At 40.3% G+C, this 21,758-nt stretch overlaps 1 protein-coding gene across 2 annotated transcripts in view; it reads left to right on the forward strand.

Annotated features, from left to right (window-relative positions):
- Positions 1 to 541: 541 nt before the first annotated feature.
- Positions 542 to 21,758, forward strand: part of tyw1 (tRNA-yW synthesizing protein 1 homolog (S. cerevisiae)) — a 70,176-nt gene continuing 48,959 nt past the window's right edge. The window contains exons 1-8 of one of the 2 annotated variants that reach the window (XM_078246958.1): positions 542 to 797; positions 1,102 to 1,229; positions 1,477 to 1,608; positions 2,036 to 2,137; positions 3,775 to 3,969; positions 4,629 to 4,922; positions 9,185 to 9,307; positions 19,987 to 20,119. In XM_078246958.1, the coding sequence (XP_078103084.1) occupies positions 734 to 797; positions 1,102 to 1,229; positions 1,477 to 1,608; positions 2,036 to 2,137; positions 3,775 to 3,969; positions 4,629 to 4,922; positions 9,185 to 9,307; positions 19,987 to 20,119 (1,171 nt within the window). In that variant the 5' untranslated portion in view covers positions 542 to 733. Of the gene's footprint in view, positions 798 to 1,101; positions 1,230 to 1,476; positions 1,609 to 2,035; positions 2,138 to 3,774; positions 3,970 to 4,628; positions 4,923 to 8,067; positions 8,638 to 9,184; positions 9,308 to 19,986; positions 20,120 to 21,758 lie in introns of those variants that run through there. The other variant, XM_078246959.1, reaches the window with a different exon arrangement.

Consider the following 21,758-nt stretch of genomic DNA (forward strand, 5'->3'; position numbering starts at 1 on the left):
TATTATAATAAAATTCAATAAAAATATAAAACGACATACTAATGAAATATTTAGTACACTATTGTGTCCACTTGGTACAGCTAATGGTTGAGATGAGAGAATTTATAATCATGACTACGCAGTTCAGTTCATTTGTAATAAAAATTTTACTTAGTTTTAACCGGAAGTATTATAATCTTATAGTGTCTGACTTGATAATAACCGAATGCAGTTCCGGTATTGTGACCACAAGAGGGCAGTATAGATACGAGTATGTATGTTGATTGACAGCAACATGTAGTGTACATTATTAAATACTATCAAAGCCGGTCTACGGAGTTTATATACTGTCTATTGTAAATACTCACAATTCTAAATACATATTCCGGTACTCTTTCAAAACAACATCTTCTAAATAGACAGGATAACGCAAAGGCATCCGTGCTGCAGACATATCGAAGAACTTCCGGTAAAGAAATTCAAAATAAAACAAAAAAGTTAGGCAGAGAAGAGTAAATACGCGCTGTGACTCCGGGAACTGGTACATTGGTAGAATAAACAAGTTCTAGCCCGTATTTGGCACGCGATTTGCGACGAGGGATCGATAGTTCTTCTTTAAATTTCGGTCGAAAATTCGAGAAAAAAAAAACAATACAAAGAACTACACTTCCCAGCATGCTCATCAGTCAAAAAATATGGTTGCACACAACATCAGCTGCAGAGGACTGTGTATTTTAATACACCAATTGCAAAGATGCTGAGTTTCTTCGTGATTATTGTTCTTTGCATAAGTCGTGTGTCTACTTTGGATACTAAAGGTGAGCTTATTTAAATATAATTTTAATTGAAAAGGAAACTAACTTGGCGTTTATGTTTTAGCTATTGTTAGTAACATTGCTAGCTAGCATACGCTGCTAGCCAGCCTTTTATGTGCTGCAGGTGACCTATGGTTTGATTTAATCCCGTTGTTTTTCCGCCTGTTGCACCTTTAGGATTAGCAGCCGTGCGTTGCGTTGCATTTGTGTACGTTGGAACGTGAAGTTAGCTAACGTTACTTTAACTAGCTTTTATTATTCATGTCAAGTTTCGGAAAACTCAACTTGAATTTGTTTCTCCCTCCAGTCTCACAGAATGCCCACAGTCCCAGTGAGAGCTATCTTATGTCAATATGGCAAAACAGACTGTACTTGTATTCAGCTGCTGCACTAGTCTTTGGGATCTGGTTCTCACTTAAGTTGGTACTGAAGAAGGTGAGTTGTCACTTGTTGCGTATATCTCACCTTTTCTTATGCATGTTCGTAGACTTATTGTATTTTTCTGTTTTTCAAAGTGCTGATTTGTGTAAAACAGTTTTGTCAGTGGCTGCTGGTATCAGTGGAAGTGTTTAGGCACTGCTTATAGTACTCTGTCCTTACATAAAAACGAATCTCCACATGCAAAGACCACCAGTCATTTGTTTTGTCTTTGCATTTAATGACTTCCTCTTAATGGTTTTAGAAAAGCTTCTCCAAAGACGTCGGCCCGTGGGTCTACAAAGTTGTGAAGAGCAATGACAGCCCTGACAGAGACACCTCAGTTCATGTGTCCAGAGTTAAAATCTTCTACGGTTCACAAACTGGAACTGCAAAGGTACAGATACTGTTTACTGAAAATTACAAACTGGCTAAAGTTAACACATAGACAAGATGATGCTATAATATGATGACACAGATCAGTGTTCATGCTATTCTACCCCAGTACTAATGTCTTGTAAATGTGAGCAGACAAAATATTAGAAAAACAAAAGGTAGTAACACAGCACGTGCAACAACGCCACTAAATGCGTCCTCCAAACTTACCGCATAGTTTAATCAGTCTCTGATTCAGTGCCAACAAAATCTGAACATGTAGAGGTTAACCATGTGCAAACCTGCATACCATTATTTTACACATCAAAAGATGAAATTCCAGGCATGATGGATTAGTTCGATGCTAGACAGACCATCAGCTCACACATAATAAATGTGGCATTCCGAGATGTCTGATAAGCATCAACTGAGACTCTTCATTCATTCAGGGTTTTGCAGAAGAGCTGTCAGAGGAGGTGAAGACTTTGGGTATACCAGCAGAGGTGATCAACATCAAAGACTACGATCCAGACGATCAACTTTCTGATGAGGTAAGCCAGGTCCAGAGAGAAGATGCTTTTTCCTTGTTTAGCGAAAGGACCGAAAGTTGCAGTATGTAGAGACATATGGCCGCGTAGTCTCGCTTTGCCAGACCTTCCTCCACAGCGCTGTGGAGGAGGGTCTGACTAATCCACACAGCATTCCGGGATGGGAGAAAAAACGTGCTCTGGTTTATTGGCATTTCTTTAAACCAATCACAATCGTCTTGGGTGATGGTGCCTCTGCAAAATAGCCTCAGGAAGGAACTTATTTTGGTGGAACATGTGTACGTTCAAAAGTAGTTTTAGGCGTGCGAGAGAAATCCACCGGAGTTTAGAATGCCAACACAAAGAAAGCGGAAGGTGACGAACATCCGGCCGAAAAGAGGGACATCTGGCGGAATTTCCGGCGACACTGGAGCATTCCCGAAAGTGGAACGTCGTGGATATACTGTAGTCTATATGGAACTCAACTGGAGGATGTCAAGAGATTGTGTCTTTGAACAAGAACCTAAACCACTGCCAATGTCAAAGCTCCACCATAACCCTTCATTTTGACACTGTATAATTTAAGTGACTAATTGATGCCTCAATGAATTGTTGCAGTATGCTTCATGTACTAGGGTGTTAATTAAATCTCTAAAATGTAAGACCCAGCGACGTGTACTTACTTACAGGCAAGGCTTTATTAGACCAGAATAAATTAAAGTAAAATTCAATAAATCATTACTGTTTTTTTTTCTTCATTGAAAGCTTAACAACGAACAGTACAGTAGGCCTCAAGTTCTGTAATTCTCATGCTCAGCTCTTCCTTCATTTTTGATTTGATTCTTTACACTGCTGTGTCAGCAGAGGACAAATGTGTTTTAATCAGTGTTCCCCTTTTTATTTTGTGGACTCAGGCACTGTGTAGTGCATTGATAGATGAAGAGAGATTGGTGGGCTGGTACACAGCAGGAGAGAAAAATACAGTAGCTATACATTCACTAGGAAAGTGATACAGTTTTCAGTGATGGGATACAGGAGAAATGACCGCAGACACCAGTCGCTCCCCAAATGCAGCTGATCCTTCACTCTGTTAGACATTAGGCGAGAGACTCACTCCTGAAGTTTTCTGTTTATTTACACAAGGAGACTATGTGTACTTACTTTAGATTTAATCTACTAGATTGATTGTTTTTGCTGTCCTCCGCATGAAATTTGAATCTTCTAGTCTTGATGAGTCGGCGGAATAAATTGTGTGTAATTTTTTGTCACATTGCTTCCATAAGTAATAAAGTAACAAACTTGCTGAAAACGTGAATTGAGAAGTTGTCTTTCATGGAGCAACTTGTTCATGGTGCCCGAGTGCTTTGCAAGATTTGCGTTTGTTTGGCTGTGATTTACAGTTGTTACATAGTTGTGCAAGTTTTTTACTCAAGTTTTTTTTTTTTGTGTGTCTCCGTTCTGCTCCGTAGTGGTCAGAAATGAATTATTACATCATTTTGTTCCTCCTATCCAAAATAAGTGTTTTTTGATATTGTTGTTCTAAGTATCCAAGAAAATGTCTTAGATCCAGAAACCTACATTCACAAATGTTTAATGAAATGCTCTTACTTCATAGTTTCACTATCTCCCTGGTGTCTGCTGCTGTGTTTGCCTCCATTCAGTGCACCAACAAGTCAGTCTGTGTATTTCTTGTGGCCACCTACACTGACGGACAGCCCACAGAGAACGCTGAGTGGTTCTGCAAGTGGTTGGAGGAGGCATCCACTGATTTCAGATACGGGAAGACCTACCTCAAAGGCCTCAGATATGCTGTGTTTGGTCTTGGCAACTCTGTCTATGTTGGCCACTATAATACGGTAAGAAATGCTTTCCATATTCATTTTTATCCCATCTAATGGGCTTTACAATCAGTTATTCAAAGAATCTCTAAAGCTACCTCGGTTGACAGCTGTAGCTCAGTAGTGATAGGGCTGGGTACCGAATTCAATACTTTTTAGGCACCGTCCGAATTGCCTCTAAAGTATTGAGTATGGAAAGATACCTCGTCATTCAATATCCAATTCCGATACCTAAGGGGTAAATCTCATCAGTCTTAGTGAGCCAATAAGCATGCAACATGCTTCTACTAAGATCTAATAATGTTTGTGATTGGCTGTCTAACGTTATATGTTGCAGAGGCAGGCAGGAAAAACTCACGTTGTAGGAGCTGAAAAACAAATAAGATTTGTGCCGTAATGTGTAATATTGCAGTTACTTTTTGTTTTAAAAAATTGGTATCGAAAAAAGTATCTTTTAGGATCTTGTATCGAAGTCATGGTATTGGTATATGTACCAGTATTGAATATATTTGAAAGATACCAAGCCCTAAGTGGAAAGTATATTCCAGGTCCAAACTTGACTTCACATGCCGCTCACCATGTCATCTTGTTCAGCATTCAGTGACTATTACTAAAGCCAAGAACAGCCCGACTTTATTAGTTAGAACCTCATTTAACACCCCTTTTTGCCTCACCAGGTGGGTAAAAACGTGGACAAGTGGCTTTGGATGCTGAGTGGCATGCGAATCATGACCAGGGGCGAGGGCGACTGTAATGTGGTGAAGAGCCGTAATGGCAGCATTCAGGCAGACTTCGTGGCCTGGAAGGTCAGGTTCCTGAAGCGCCTGCAGGCCCTGGCCAAGGGTGAGAAGAAGAGCTGCAGCGGGAACTGTAAGACTGGAGGCTCCTGTAAGAACAAGAGGAAAGACGGCCAGGAGGAGGAGGAGGAGGAGAAGGAGGAGAAGGCAGCTCTGCAGAATAACAGCTCGGAGGTAACGGCAAGAAAAAGTTTATTTCACTGTTCCGTTTTTGATGCCACACTGTGAACATTCTAACACCTGCGTCAGTAACCAAGTGGTTAAAGATATTTAGTTTATTTTTTGCCTTTGTTGGCAAGCATTTTTCTTGCTAAAGTGTCCTTGAGCAAAAATCTGAATGCTGCCCCTGGATCAATGTTCTGGCCCATGATGATGATGATGATGATTTCTTCATAATGTGGTACTATTGATCGCACATCACACTTCCTATCTCAGTTGATGAATTGGATATCGGTGATCTAGTTTAACTACAACTCACATTGGCAGGTTGTTGTTTGATGTAGTTCCCTCTAGTCTGCTGTTGGCGTCAGGTGGACAAAAACGTTGTAAAACTGAGGATGAGGGTGAGTTGTCTCTGTCCATTTTATTGTTGGACAAATAACCTGTCTAAAATGCTCTCCTTGCTTCTTCCTGAGGTTGTAATAATTTACAAAAAGTGCCTGAGAACACACTTGTATTACCTGAAGAACTGGATGTGCGTGATTCAGTTTGAGTAGCTTCTCAGTAGCAGTGAAACACAAAACAAAAATACACAACCATGTTAAAGGATGTGATACAACAACGGTTGCAACCTTACTTCTGGGAGGTGCACTGTTAGACTCCCTCTTGTCCCCCTTTGACCCAGAACACAACTAAGAAAGTGAAGACAATAGGTAAATATAAGAAGAACAAAGGTTGAGACAGTGAGTAGCTGGTGTGTAATTAGGAAAATGTCCTGTGGCTTATGAGTCGTTCAATTTTACAAGTGCACTATATATGAAAGCACCCATTATCACAGGAGGCTGAAGTGGGCAGGCTGTGCTAACGGCCTCATGTTGCACTCCTGCAATGTGATGAAACTGTAATCAGGATGTTAACGGTTGCCCTTGGCAACCAAATTGTGACAATTGGCAACCTAATCATCACCCCTGTTTGATGTGATTTGAGTGGTGAGTGGCTTTCCATCTCTGTCTGCACTATTTCTTCCCCCAAAAAGGACACAGTGAATAGGTTGGTCAACAGAACTTCAAACCATACTGGACATTTAGTGTTGTGTGGTCTAATAGAACTCCTACCTGATGTCATCACTGGTCTCATCTCTACCTGACGTCATCACTGGTCTCATCTCTACCTGACGTCATCACTGGTCTCATCTCTACCTGATGTCATCACTGGTCTCATCTCTACCTGATGTCATCACTGGTCTCATCTCTACCTGATGTCATCACTGGTCTCATCTCTACCTGATGCTATCGCCGACCTCATGTCTGTCTCATTCACTCCTTGCCTGTGTTCTTCTCCACTAAGACATAATGTCAAACAAACATTATGTAATAGATTTTTCATTAGTTTTTCCATATCAATAATATGAAGAAATGAATCTGTTGGTATCAAGTGGCTCCCCCCTACACTTCCACCTAATGTTAGACCTACCTGTTGCCTTCCCCTGCCTTTCCTGATCCACCATCCTCACACCTGAATGAAATGAACTCAGTTAACACTGTTAAATATAGCAGCCTAAATTCAGTTCTTAAATCAGCCTAGTGATGGCATCAGATAAGACAACTATGATGCAGTAAGGTTGTACTGCTGTTGAAATTACATTCACATTTTGTATTTTAAATATTTATATATTTTTTTCATATTTATTCATCTTTCTTCTTGTCATTTATTGTGCATGCTACCTTATATTTACCAGTTGTTATTTTACCTTAATAAAATTGAGATATGTCATGCATGGGATTGGTACCATAGGGTTTAACCAAAATCTAAATGTAGCTATCAGCAACATTGGTTTGCATTAAGCTAGCCGTAAACCCCACTTTAGCTGCTAGTGTTAGCAAACACTAGCCAGTCTGTTAACATGGATATTTGCAAGCCTCCAAGTTTGGTAGCAAATCTATGCATGATTCCATGGTAAACCAGAGTTATTGCATTAGTTATGTTTTCCAGATTATTGTCATTTATTGTACATGCTACATTATATTTATCAGTTTTCAGCTCAGCAACCTTGGTTTTGCATATTCTAAGCTAGCCGTAAACCCCCATTTGGCTGCTACATTCCCAGTGTTAGCAAACGCTAGCTAGTCTGTTAACATGAATATTTGCAAGCCTCCAAGCACAGACGTCACACTTTAAATCCTACCTGTTGCCTCTCACCATCCACTTATTTAACTGCTGTCGCATCCCTGGACATGTCATCTCCTTTTCCCTCTTTCTTTTTCTATTTTTAGCCCCAACAGCTGTTTTGCTTTGCTCTTTTTCCATAGACGGCAACTTACTCATAGAGCCCACCCGCTCCCTGCTCCCTCCCCCTCTTCTATGTCAACATTCTATGATGGAATCTTATGAGACAGGGCACCTACTCTAGCCTGTTAGCCCTCTAAAATGTTATATAATAACATTGAGGAAATGCAGAAATGATTTAGAAACGCACAACAGCAGCTGCATAGAGAAAATACCAAAATCTTCCCCCCCATGGTGCTGCGCCCCTATGCGCCGCATATAGTGCATACCCAATTTTTGCGCCACTTGTTACACACGTCTTGTGTAGGCTATGAAATGTCTGTATCGTCACTGCGCTGCATTTTTATGAACTATGATATTCTGGCCATGGGTCACATCTCTCGCCCAGGTCCAGCAGGCTCCGTCTCACACGCTATTACTCAACCAACTGAAGTTAATTGCATTTAATAACTTCTAATGTGTTTTTCGCCGTGGCGGCCGCAATAACCGAGAGTTACCAGCGGAAACACTGGTATCAATACAGGTTTCCCTCTCATACTTCACATTATACAGCTGTGTTAATAACAATTAAAACTGTAGACAAATGTCAGCAGCAGCGGAGCTGTGTGTGCGTGAATGGGGACGGGGCTGCGCGGAGGCGAGATCCAAACACAGGCACGGCTTTACAGAAGGAATGGGTCATGTAACGCAACATTAAACCATATCGATATAAACGACTCGGATGCGAGGACGTTAGGTGCACCGGTACGACCTAGAAAAAAAATCTTAGTCGCACCCTTACAAATTTTGGTCGCATGTGCGACAATATTGGTCGCACTCTAGAGCCCTGCGCGCGCGCGCGCGCGCGCGCACGCACACACACCCACACACACACACACACACACACACGGAGAGCTTTCATATGCATCATACATAGATGACCAGTTGTCATGGTAACAGGCACCTCAGATCCAACTCTAGCTGAGACCTCTTCCCCTCTGTCTGCAACACTGATTGCACTCAACGGAGGTGACATTCAACCGGAACCGGAGTAGTAGTAGTAGAAGTAACTGAGAACTGTGGCGAGGGGACCATCGTCGTGATTCCACCCACTGTACCGCTCATGCATTTTATTCTGCCGCTGCACATGTGTGCAGAAGCTTTGATCCTGGGCACACACTGTGATAAATCCTCCGTAAGCATGCATATGGTCCTCTTTATTCAGGCAGCCCAAGAGGAGATAACAACGTACAATAAATGTGTTCCATATGGGCTCCCTCGCTTAATCATGGATACTTTTTTAATTGGTTATAGGTTGAAACATATGTGAGTCTCTCTGTGTTGGAGTGACGTACGGTTTGGACTCGATCATCTGTCTCCCCATGTCTTTGACTTGTTTTTGTTTAATCTTCATCCTACCAACTGAGGTACCCCCAGACCTTGGACTTTTTGTCCTATCTCACAGGTGCATTATCACATTTTTATGACTTTGTCAATCATTGTTTTCTGTTTAAATAAGTGCTTTTGAAAAAATGTATTAGGGTCCTCGGAGACCCCAGTCAGCAGCACTCAATTCAGCCTCTGCTGTTTTAATAGATAAAATAGAACCGAGAGATACAATGTTTGGTGTGGGTCCTAATTTAAAGAATCACACACTATTGGGGCACTCTGGGTTGGGGCACTCTGTCTGTCATTTTAAAGGAGACAGACACAGATTTCCTCATGTGCTCTCCATTTTCATTTTACACAATATGCAAATTAACTTTTAATTAAATTAAGTTTCGTAAAATAATTTTTTTTCCATATGAAATTAATTACGTAACTGATAATGTTTTTGAGAAGAAATAAGTTAACGGTTTGCTATGATGGTTGTTTCTTAGAGTAGTTTATTATTGTGGTCCCCAGGGACCCCATTCCGTAGTGCTTGCGTGTTAAATATTTTGGTAGGAAGGATGAGGGTTTTTTAATAACCATATTTTGGGCTTTCTGTTCTCACTTCCTTCCTGTTTCAGGAGGATCTTATAGAGTCCAGCAGTGATGAGGAGGACTCAGGCCTGCAAGATGAGAAAAACTCCGGTTCAGTGGTTGACATGGAGGATCTGGGCAAGATCATGAACAGTGCCAAGAAAGCAAAGGTCAGACTCTGTCCACCACCACACTGACACCACTTTTAGTTGATTTAGTATTAGTATTATTTTTGGTTTATTAGCATTATGCATGCTCACAGTTAACAGCTGAACAGAAGCAGAATTTACATCCATAGAAACAGAAATATATCTATACATGATCTACACACATTTATCTATATGCACACATCAATTTATACTCAAACACATTTACAAATGCAAACCATACACTTCCATACAACCATGCCTATATTAAGAAAGCCATACAACAAACCACACAAACCCCAAAGACTTAATCTATCCATCTTTTATGTACATGCTTCTTTTTCATTACACTACATATGTCTACAGCCGTTCCTCTACAGCAGCGATCCACAACCGGCGGTCCGCGTTTCATCGCAAATGAGGCATACAGGTTTAGCGTTACTGAAAGTCAGCAAGACGAATGCGTATCAGTCCATTCTGTATTAAAGCTGCGGTTTTCCACGTCAACCTTTCGCTTCAGGCACTTTGAGGGCCTTTCTTTCTGCAAGCATTTTCCACCAATCAGGACACTGCATAAGGCTTATTAGGTATAAATACATTTTATTTTATTTATTTGAAAGTCTGGCCCCTGGAGTGTCTGCTTAGAAAAATTCTGGCCCTTGGGAAAATATAGTGGATGACCCCTGCTCTACAGCTAAGTTAGCTGATGATCTTGAACAAAAAGAACTTAGAATAACTTACTTCATTCCCCCTTTCCCTAGCTTCAGAAAACCACTACAGTTCAGGCAACACCACAGAAAGAAATAAAATAATGAAAATGAGCATGCTGAAGTGTATACTGTACTTGTAAATGTGAGTTAGAGTTACAGAGCTTAGCCTGCTTCACAATATTACACTAACAGATTGTCGTTGAACATTTAAAACTGGAGTCTCCAAGTCATCCAGCAGGTTTATTTTCAGCATTTCCACGTTAAGGTCTTTTAGCGAGCACCGTCGTGGCATTAAGCTTCCTCCGCCTCAGTTCAATCTAAGTGTGTTGAGAAAAAGTGGTTTCATTGAAGTAGAAGTGGCAGATGGGTTGATAGACACCAGACCCTGGCAGGCGAGAAGCGGAGGCTTGCGTAAGAGCGAGGACGCCCACTTCACAGACTTGTGAGGAACGAGTGACTCAAGAAAAGCAATAAAAAATATGAAGGAATAGGCCCTATCGGTCTCCTTTATATGCAGTGTAAGGACTGAGGCGAAGGTGGGAGCTATGAGAGTGAGGGAAATTAAATGAAAAGAAATGTAGCTATTCAATGTGTTTTTTGAGTGCTAGATCATCGTGGGGAAGTCCTCTTGTAGCGGAAACCTCTGAATTAGCTGCTCACTAGTTTCATGTTGCACTTATGTTCTCTTAGATTATTACCTTTTCCTTTCTGCTAAAGTAGTTGTTGCAAAAACAATGAGATCGAACAATAAGCCCTGTCCATCCACATCTGTGATGTAATGAATGTCCGATTACACAATTTACACCACTGGCCTTTTTTTAATGTCTGCCTGCATCATGCCCAGCTTCAAATTCCTGCCTAAACCAGGCATAACAAGTTACTCGCAAAATGACTTGTGGCTGTAACAAAAACAAACTTTGATCCCAGCTTTTGAACTCAAATCAAACATTTGTCTCCTGTTAGCTTCTTTTTGCCTCTAAAGAAACGAGAGGGGAATATATTATGTGTGAAATTAATTTGGTGTGTTTTTCAGTGTCTCAAGGGAGTGCCCAAGACAGCACTGCAGTTGACTGGAAATGTTGTGGTTATTAAATTTGGTTCTCATGAATGCATAATGCTTTAAGGTAATGTTGTGCTAACAGTGCTGGACAGCAGTAGAAGTGTCGATGTCTCACACAGATTTAAACAACAGGCTTGTCCCTTCGTATGTGACATGGATATTACAGGGTATTGTGTGTAAGCTGTGCGAGGGTTGGACAGGTCTCTTTGCAAGCCCTGCATGAATGTGTTTTATACATCCCGACTGGGAAAGTTGAAGAGACATCAGTTGATGACTTGAGGAGCCGGAGAAGCTCCGTTATGTCTGCTGAAGTAGCCAGACCTCTCTTTAAATTGTCAGGAGGTGTTTTCATTGAGTTTTTTTTATGAAGAAGGCATGCATTCCTGTTGTCAGTCTTTTCCCGAGGATATTCCCATTTTATTTTTGGGATAGCCAATCACAATCATGGACAATGACTTCCATTTCACCTGCTGCGAATGTATTCTCATATTATTTAGTCTAACTTACCTTGTAACATTTAAGTAAAATGATTTGCTCTTGTGACTTGCATCATCACACTTGGATGTCGGGGATGACATAACATCACAAATTAGTGTTGTTTTTGCATAATTTGGTCACACAGAGCAGGCAGTGCAAGATGTAATTAGTTTGGAGATTAAACATGTGCTATTGCCAAGAGATAAGTACTTAGCCAAGCTGCAAATTAAGTGTGAAAAGGAAATTTCCCCACTGGAATATGTTAATAAATAATGCTAATTTACAGTGTAGAGTCAGCTGAGGCCCAGATGTTTATTATCTATTTTGAAAGACTCCCTGTTACCAAGATGAATATGTTGTGGGATGTTGAAAACTTTAGTCTCAGGTTATAAAGGCTGCGTAAGGCTCTCAGTGTTGCAGTATTACAAAAGGAGCTGGAGATCAACCATGTACACCTGCAGGTGGGAGCTCACTTTGGCTGTGTTTGACCACTAGGTGATGGCAGAGACTCTCTCAACTCAAAACTCTGAGTGAACCACTTTAACACCACACTGTCATCATCTCATTTGCAATAAAATACTTATCTGTGCACATCAGCAGATTTTATTAACTCCCTGGCCTTTTTATAACCAAACTGAAGCTAAACTTTACCGACTATCTGAGTCTGTATTCAATATCTCTGAATCATGGTTTTAAAGTGAATCACCATGGATTATGGCCAGGTGATTTACAAACACCAGGCAAACAAATTCAGAAGAAGTAATTATGTTTATGTCACTATGGTATAGATTACTGGCCAATACGGTAGTGAAGGTTACTGCATATGTTGATTTCCTACGTGGCAAGTAAAGCTCAAAATATGAGCTTGCAGCAAACATCACATTTCCATTCACTAGCACTAATGTGTTCCTTTAGTCCAGTGGTCAGCCTTGATCCTGTTTTTATGGATGTCGACTGAACAGATTGTTAAATATACAGTATTCTCTTAAAATTCAGTACAAAAAGGTATCCAAGGTGTTTAGCATTATTTGTTGAAATGTCAGTGAATTATTAAATAGAGGAATGTTTTTAGGGGTTTTACATCACAGACTGAGGACACAAACTTCTCACACTTTAAAAAAAGTAGCATTGAACCGGGCTACCCAGAGATTACGGCTGTTTTCACTCACTAATGCGTTTTCATAGGCTACCACATTTCATCCTCTCAAACCAATTACACTCAAACTAACATATGTCTCTAGTTAAGGTGTCTGGCTGTCTACTTTATTCACGAATCATCTCTTACTTGGATAAGTAAGTTACCTCTCCAACACTAAATGTTTTTTGCCATCATGCCTGTTAGTTGAGGCCAGTCCATAACAAGCAGATGGCTGTAGAGCTAAATGTGGCACAGATGGATTTGTCTGTATTGATGTCCGTGGTGTTTGTAGCCAGGCAGAAATGAAGATGACTGGTTTACTGCTAAACTGAATGGTGAGACATATTTCCCACAACAGTTTTTTTTTTTTTTTTTCTTCAAGTGTACACTAGGATAGATTGCCAGGCACGCTGCAATTGGCTGCCAGAGTGCAGAGTTCATATTGCCCAACCTTAGTCTATTCCAGTCTTTGGCAGTCTTTGTATTCTGGCAAGTGCCACTATGCTGCATTTCCATTGTTTCTCTAATTGATTTTGCACAAATGTTTGTTGCGTTGGCATCTAAACTTTGTCCTCCTTTCAGTTTCTGCCAGAGTGGTCCATTTCATGCCGTGGGACTGTTGTCAGATAGGAGTTAGTGTGGACGTTAACGGATCGTTAACTCCAGCAGGCCACACAGGTTTCTGTGCTGGGTTTTGGATGTTTTTTACCTGGATGTCCAGAGCGAGATTACAGAGATGAACTGCTATCACTAAAATTGAAATGTAAAAGATAGTGTCGACATAGTTTAAAATGATTGGAGTCTGTTGAAAACACGATTGTCTTTTGCATGCCAAATATGTGTCAATTAAAGCAGGTTGTCAGTCAGGTTCCATACAGATAACATATCATCTACATTAAGTGACCAGATAAATACATTATAATTATGTATATATTATATAATATCATTTTATATATATACTGTATATGAAATAATTCACTTTAAAAGAATGTTTTTTGTCTGATGTGCTTTTTTTTCTCTACAAAACAAGTATACGTTTCTAAAAAAGTTTATCATTACAATTTCTAAAAGTTACATCTGTTTCCTATACTGTATCAGTGTTAATTTTAACAGCAAATTCAGATTTAGTCTTAATCTTTTGAATAACACACCGTTTAGTTTGTCTTATTTTAGTCATCTGAAATCTTTTAGTCTTAGTCTAGTTTTAGTCGACTAAATATCATAAGAGTTTTAGTCTTAGTCTAGTCTTAAGTCTTTTAGTCTTAGTCTAGTTTTAGTCGACTAAATATCATAAGAGTTTTAGTCGTAGTCTAGTCTTAAGTCTTTTTAGTCTTAGTCTAGTTTTAGTCGACTAAATATAAGAGTTTTAGTCTTAGTCGACTAAATATAAGAGTTTTAGTCTTAGTCTAGTTTTAGTCGACTAAATATCATAAGAGTTTTAGTCTTAGTCTAGTTTTAGTAGACCAAATATTAGCAGATTTTAGTCGACTAAATCGACAGCTGACTTAGTTGACTAAATGTTTCAGTCTGTTATGGAATGGTATTAAGGTTTGAATATGCAATACAGACACCGATTTAACGGTTCGCCCTAGACCTAGCTCTGACATTTCTGTTGTTCATGAGACGTCATTGCCCTCGGACCGGGTGCACTGCAAAACGTTAGCGTGTTGCTAACGAGCGAAGTCAACTGAAATCAGCTGTTTAACTAAGACTGTGCAACTAAACACAACTAAGTATAATGTAAACAATCTTACTGTTGTGAAAACGTCCTCGAAACTGTGCAAAGTTCTGCAAACTCGTCCTCCTGTGTAACTTCTGCTGCGTTTGTTTAGCTGTTGTGCCTGCACTTGCCGTGGCTTTTTAAAATGGCTCTGCTGCTTCTGCATAAATCAACCTACCCTCAGAGATTCGCTCTGATTGGATTTCTTCCCAACTTGTCCCACAAAAGAGTGGTTCTGATTGGATCTCTTCTCCATTCGTCCCTCCCTAACATTTTCGTCTCATTTTTATTTGTTGACTAAAGTGTCTGTTATATTTCGTCACAGTCTTCGTCATCATATCTGACTTTTTATTTAGTTTTTATTTAGTTTTCGTCCGTGAAAAAGGTTCGTTGATGAATATTTTTCGTCATGGTCTTCGTCAACGAAATGAACACTGTACTGTATCTCATTGGGAAAACCCAGAATCTATGACTATGCATTTTACATTATTTCAGTTGATTAAATAATATAATAAATATAATAACTGTGGCAAGGGTATCTGGGGTAACAGCTGGTAATCTGCTGGTAACAGCTGGTGTGTTGAACTAATGTAGATCTTGGTTTTTGAGGTTTCATATAATTTCTTTTATTCCCAAGTCTTCTTTCTCTATTTCTACCTGACCCCCCCTCTTTTGTGCTCTCTCTCCTACATATACCTTTATTTTTGTCCCTGTGATCACCTGCTAGCTCTGTGTGTTATCGCTGTCTGTCTGCATCAGCCCCACGTCGTGTCATGGTTCCAGAGCAGAACACAGTGCTGTGAGATGTCCCAGTTCTGTTAGTCCAGACAGGCCCGGGCATGACCGGATATCTGCGCGCTTTCAAGCGAGGGTGAAAGCCGAGCAGTGGGAACCAGAGACTAAGGCCAGATGAATCGCCAGGGCTGCACGCAAACACCACAGGGACAGATTGTTGCACTGTTGGCTACATGTTGCATATGCGGTCAGAATATTGCATGTCAGGGATGCAGCAAGAGAAGGTGGACATTTGTGCTGGCTGAGAGTGATGAATCCCATTTTGGGGTTTTAAATTGAAGGCTACAGAATTTCCAGTGTAGATATTTTATGGACTTGCACAGCTATTTGAGCCACAGCCTCATAATGATTTTACCTCTAGGTGGCTGATGCCATCCCTGATTGACTGCTTGATAACTGGGATAGAGAATGGCTTAAAGCATCCTTTAAACCACCCAAAGTAAAACAGCAACCCCACATAATTTGCAGAGAGATAAATGTCAAAATGTCATCTAGCACAACACCAGATCCTTTTCCACCTGAGCGTGAGATGTGGGACGATTCTGACACAGCACGATGGCTTACTTATTCACAGCATCCCCTGTCTGTTCTATAAAGTATAACAAAGTAGTGGAAAATGTCAGAGATGGATGTTAGATGACCTCTTAAGAAAGCAGCAAATCTTCAATTGTGAAGCTGAAACTAGAGTCTGTTTGCTTGAAAAATATTTGAACAATTGATAAACCATTCACATAGTTGAAGATTAGTTTTCTGTTTAATCAGCTAATCAATTAATCTTTACAGCTCTAATCCAGATAATGGTTTTTGTACAAAATCATTGACCCAATGCTATCCCTGTATCTGCAGCTCCTCTCGGCTTTACTGAGCTTTATAGTGAGTTTAAGCTCTTTTGTCAGCAATCTGGCCCACAACTTTACTGTTCAGGTTCACTCTCACCGCTCTCATGATGTTGTTTTGAGACGCAGCAGGCAACTTTTTTCAAAGAAAATGCTGTAATAACCCACTGTACACTACCTGCTCAGCACCAAACAGCAAACAAACACAGTTAGAGACTAGCTGGTGAACATAGTGGAGCATTTAGCAGCTGAAGAGATTTCTCTTAGGAGTTGGTAAAGACTAGAGCTAAAAGGAGAATACATTTTAGACATTCATCAGGTTGACGCACTGACTCCTAGGGGGAATTATTTGGAAAAGATGGAAATGGCAACTTTAAGAGAACACATGGATTTCCAGTAAATATGGCTGATGTTCGCACTACTTTAAATCGAGTGGTTTTCAGACTGTCTTGGCTGAAGCACATGGGCCAGTGAGCTAGGGTTAGCGCCCTACAGCGAGCTGCACAGGAACAGGTGAATTGAGGTCTCACTTCAGGAATACACACATACGAACATTCGTCAATGTTTGCTGACATAGTATCAGTCCCTTATGAGCGCTGCTGTGCTGAAAAGGTGACATATAGATCCCTATAGACGAGCCGTAGCAGTGGTAGCAGCACAGTAATTGGGTGGAGCTGTCACCTAACATTGTTAATCACAAAGGCACCGCGTCCATCATGCCTTTCTAAAAAACTAATACCTGTTCCCATGCACTGGGCAACTTTTCTAACAGGATCTAATCAATCTTTTGTTGTATCTGTAAACCGCATATTTCTAAGATATTTAGATTTACATACAAATGCTGTACACTGCAATAATGTAATCCTGGCCTGAAGGAAGTTGTTAATCTTCCAAACAAACAGGCTGCCGCAGCTGTAGCATCAAAACAGGCGTTGTGGTATATAGTCCAACAATTTTCTTGTTATGCTATAGACCTTTTTGTTGCATTTCACTTTCACCTGAAGGGCCTAAAATGAAGATGACCCCGTACTGTGCGGACAGGATGATGTCTCTTTATTTATAATGATCATGTCATGCAATGGTAAATGGTTATGTGACACACACAGTCATACAAGGACTGCAGAATCACAACCGTTGATCTTCAGTCCTGTCCAACATCAACACTTTGGACGAAATCTTTTGGAAGTTCTTGCTTTTAACTTGGTTCCTTGAACTTATAACATTTCAGAACTTTGATCTTACATCCTGCAGCAGTTTAATCAGCATTAGCATTTCAGGACTTCAAGTGTATTCCAGTGACAAGTGTGATTAATGGGCAATGTTCTTACACAGGATGATGACAGTCAAGTCAGTTTTATTTTATTTAAATAGCCCAATATCACATATCACAAATTTTACAATCTGTTAGCATACAACACCGTCTGTCCATTATTTTTATTTTTTTAATTATTTTTTGGGGCATTTTCGGCCTTTATTTGGACAGGACAGCAGAAGACATGAATGGGAGAGAGAGGGTGAATGACATGCAGCAAAGGGCCGCAGGTCGGAGTCAAACCTGGGCCCGCTGCGTCGAGGAGTAAACCTCTATATATGGGCTCCCGCTCTACCAACTGAGCCATCAGGGTGCCCCCGTCTGTCCTTTTTAAGCCTCGCTTAAGATCAGGAAAAACTCCACAGACTTGAACAGGGAAAAAATTTGAAGAAACCTTAGAGCAACTGAGGAGGAATCTCTCTCCCAGGACAATCATTCGTACAATAGATGTGTGTGTACAGAAAAAGACCAGCATAATAAAATGACAATATAGACAATCCATGGCAAAATGATGCTGATAGAACCTGAACATATGAAAAAGATGGATCCAGAAGGATGGCAAGCAGCTTCCAGGTGTCACCAAACATCTAGAGCCTGAGCCACTCTTCTCTACCATGTAACCTGGAGAGAGGACAGGCTACTCACACACACAAGAAGCGATATTGAGGTACATCATTCACAAAGATAGGAGAATGAAACAAAAAGAGAGAGATACACGAGGAGAGGCTGAATCTCCTGGAGGATCCAGGTCCAACATGAGGAACGAGGCACTGACCGTGTGGTTAAATCAAATAGACACTTGTTTTACTCTTTAATAACTCTCATAGCTTAGTTTTGTCAGAAAGCACAGTTGCCATGTGGACTGACATATTTGTGACGTCTAAAGTGTTGTGTTTGCAAGTGGGTTCATTTGTTGCTACAGGTGAGGGAACGCTGATGCAGGTGACTCAATGTGACTGAATGTAGTTCTTAAAGGTGCCCTGCCCCACACAACCATTTTTTTGAAATATGTTAGGTCCATATGTGTTTGTGTTATGTCGTGAATGTGAAAATGAACCGCTACCTCCTCTGTCAGCTCTAGCCACTGAAAAGAAATAAGCGGAGAAATCAGGCCAATTACAAAAGCTGGTCAGTCTGACGTGACGTTGCCTGAGCTCATTACTATTCATGAGCTCGCCCAGTTGCACTGGGTAAAGGATGCTGATAGCCAGGCTCTCATTGGCTAGCTGTCAAGCAGCTTAGCTCGTTGAATATTAATGAGAACTGGCACAAATCGAGCTGAGTCTTCCTGCAGGCTTTCTATACCACGCTAGAATGGCTTGAAAAAAGGTTACCAAGGCATTTTTTCCACAAAGAATGTTACAGAGTCCATGGTAGAACTTCAGACATTACCACAAAGTAATGAAGTATGTGTGGCAGGGCACCTTTTTAAGTTGACAAAGTTGGAAAAGATAGTAACTATTAATTCATGTCCGTCCGTTTAAGTAGTGTAATCTCCCACATGCAAAGCTTTGAATATTACTTTTGAATATTACTTAGTTTCAAGCCTGCAAACCTTAAAGTGTTATTGACTATGTTTACAACATTATAGTTATATAATCCCATTAAACGGAACTGACACTTCGCTGCAACACAAACTAATATATTTATTCACACACACAATGAGGCATATTTTCAGTTGTGATTGAACTGTATTTTTTGAGTTACTATATAGGCCAACTTTGATCCTGACATATAGGCTAAGCATTCTGTAGCAAATAACAATAAACCCACTATTAATTACATTATCTTAATGCAGTGTAACTACTTCAGCATGTAAATAATGCACCTAAAATACAAACGTGGGCGAGCCACGTGCAATTTAGCTCGTAGGTGAAGAATAGAAACAACGAAAGTCACCAGTTAACTTAATTAAAATTGGCAGGACCAGGCTTAAATGAACTGACAACATAAGTTATACGACTTACAGTTCTCAAGGACGCACACACACAATCTCAACTAGCTAGTTATCCCTGTGTGTCCGCGCTATTCTCCGACATGCACTCTAACAATTAGAGATGGTCCGATACCATTTTTTGCTTCCCGATACTGATACCTGAACTTGCGTATCGGCCGATACCGAGTACCGATCCAATACCAGTGTGTCATATATTTTATTATGTTTTAACAACTTTATACTACTATCCCTGTATGGATGTGATATGATTTCTATCTTTGTTGTCGGTCTGGCTCAGGTTAAACTCTTTGTGAAACATGAATGCCCCAGAACTTTCTTTTATTCTCCAGTTTGACAGTCAGTTATAACGGAAAAAGAACATAAATAAACTACTTTAACGTAGATTTTCTTTAGGGCTTTATTACGTGGTATCGGATCGGTGCATAAACTCCAGTACTTCCGTTTTAGGCAGTATTGGAGCCAATACCGAAACTGGTATCGGTATCAGAACATCTCTACTAACAATGCAGCCCTATTTCTGATACCGTGGGGGGCAGAAATGTTGCCGTGGGGGGCCGCCACGGTCAAATCAACATAGAGGAAACACTGCAGACTGCTGTTGCAACACAGCGAAACCTGTGCAGAGCCTGATTTTTTTTTTTCACATATGCAACATGTTTATAAACGATAAGTGACTCTGAGTTTTGTTTCTGCCACAGAGCAAGGAGGAGGGTCGAGGAGACGGCCAGATGGTGAAGCTGTCCAAGTTGAACGGCGTGAAGAAGATTGAAGATGACGTGGAAAGAAGAGAGATGATCACCCCTGCCCTTAGAGGGGCACTGACAAAACAAGGTGAGCAAAATGGAGATTTGTATTCAAAGATTAGAGAGCTAACACAAAATACAACTCATAGAAAAATGATGAAGAGAACATCAATATTGTCTATAACTGTGATGGTGGAATTGTATGAACCTTTGACTTGTGTGTAAAACTGTGCAGCCATTTCCAAAAGAACATCTGCTGGTGTCACTGACTGTTGATAATATATTCATATTATCTAGCTGCACTGCTTTGCAATAAAATCCCATTACACACCAGCTGCTTGTCAGCATATCCTGAACCTTTCTCTTTCCACAAGGGTGGCAAAGTTGTAATTGACTCTAAAACATAAGTTAAGAGTCATGTCATTATTTTTAATTTCAGCAGTAAATCTAGCAAACACAGACATTGCCAGGGTAGAAGTCAATCATAGATTTTATTATCCTGAAAAGCATTCCCACATGATCAAAGTCACTAACAGAGGTTATCCCTTCTCAAACTCAATTTACCTCGGGTACATAACAATGTTTTCTGTAATTCATCAAGTATCCTGTTTACTGGCCTCAAATGCTAATTACTTTGGCATACGACACAGAAAGAAGTAACACATTGGAACCTCTGGTTGGAGTATGATACAGTTAAATCAGCTGTGAAAATTGCATCTTGTGTTCCAGGCTTCTTTTTTTTTTTCCCTGACATCCTGATGGAGAAAGTGGTTAAAGCTGGTCAGTGGTGCTACATGAGGAGAAGTGTGTAGCTGGGGAATGTGTGTTGTCCAATGACACTTATTGATACCTTGCAGCCCTATTACTGTCTCTGCGTCCTCCTGTCCTCAGGGAGCAGTCCCAAGAGTTTCACTTCTCTCTCCTCCCACACCAAACACCTCAATAAAACTACTCTGAGCTGGTGTTAACAAGGTAGTGCTCATAAATTCAACATCCAGACTACGTGCTGTAATCAGTCTTATTGGATCGGTTCAAATATAATACTATATGCCTGTTTCATTTAAAAAAAGTAAGGTTGTCGCCATTTGAGGACTAGCCATTAACTCACTGAAATATCTTGAATTAAACATGCGCACATGATAACCCTGTATATGTACAGGCAATATCACTTTTCACCCAGTATTTAAAAAAAAAAAAAATGGATCTAGTAGAAATATTTTAAGAATAGTGCTGCCTGTGTGAAAGGTTCTGATTTATTCTTTTTCGTCTTTAATGCTTAACATTGGCTCAATATTTATCGTATTGCATCTTGTGTTTTGGGTAAATGAATCTACATGAAGGGTATCCGTATGTCCTCTGTGTAGGTGGTTGCCTCTCATAAAGCCTCAGGGTCTGGGTTGTTGACGTATTAGTTCTGTCTGAAACATTTTACGATGTCTTCTCTATTTAATCCGTTCACTAGTATAGCACAAGCCAGTCATTTTCAGCCAGTAAGCCCCCCCCCCCCACACTGTTGGATTACACAACGCTCTATAAATAGAACTCTGTGAGCAAGACTTCACTTCTTTTGACCAAATGTTGACCTGTTTTATAGTGTTGTGTTGGCAACAGTCAGTCCCGCTAGACAATTTGTTTTATTTGCAATAAAAGAATAAAGGATGAAAGTTTTGGCATTATTTTAATGATATTGGGTCTTGGAAAGCTTAATTTTCTGTGTAGCCTTATTC

This window comes from Sander vitreus, chromosome 3, assembly GCF_031162955.1.
Source record: "Sander vitreus isolate 19-12246 chromosome 3, sanVit1, whole genome shotgun sequence".
Taxonomy (NCBI): domain Eukaryota; kingdom Metazoa; phylum Chordata; class Actinopteri; order Perciformes; family Percidae; genus Sander; species Sander vitreus.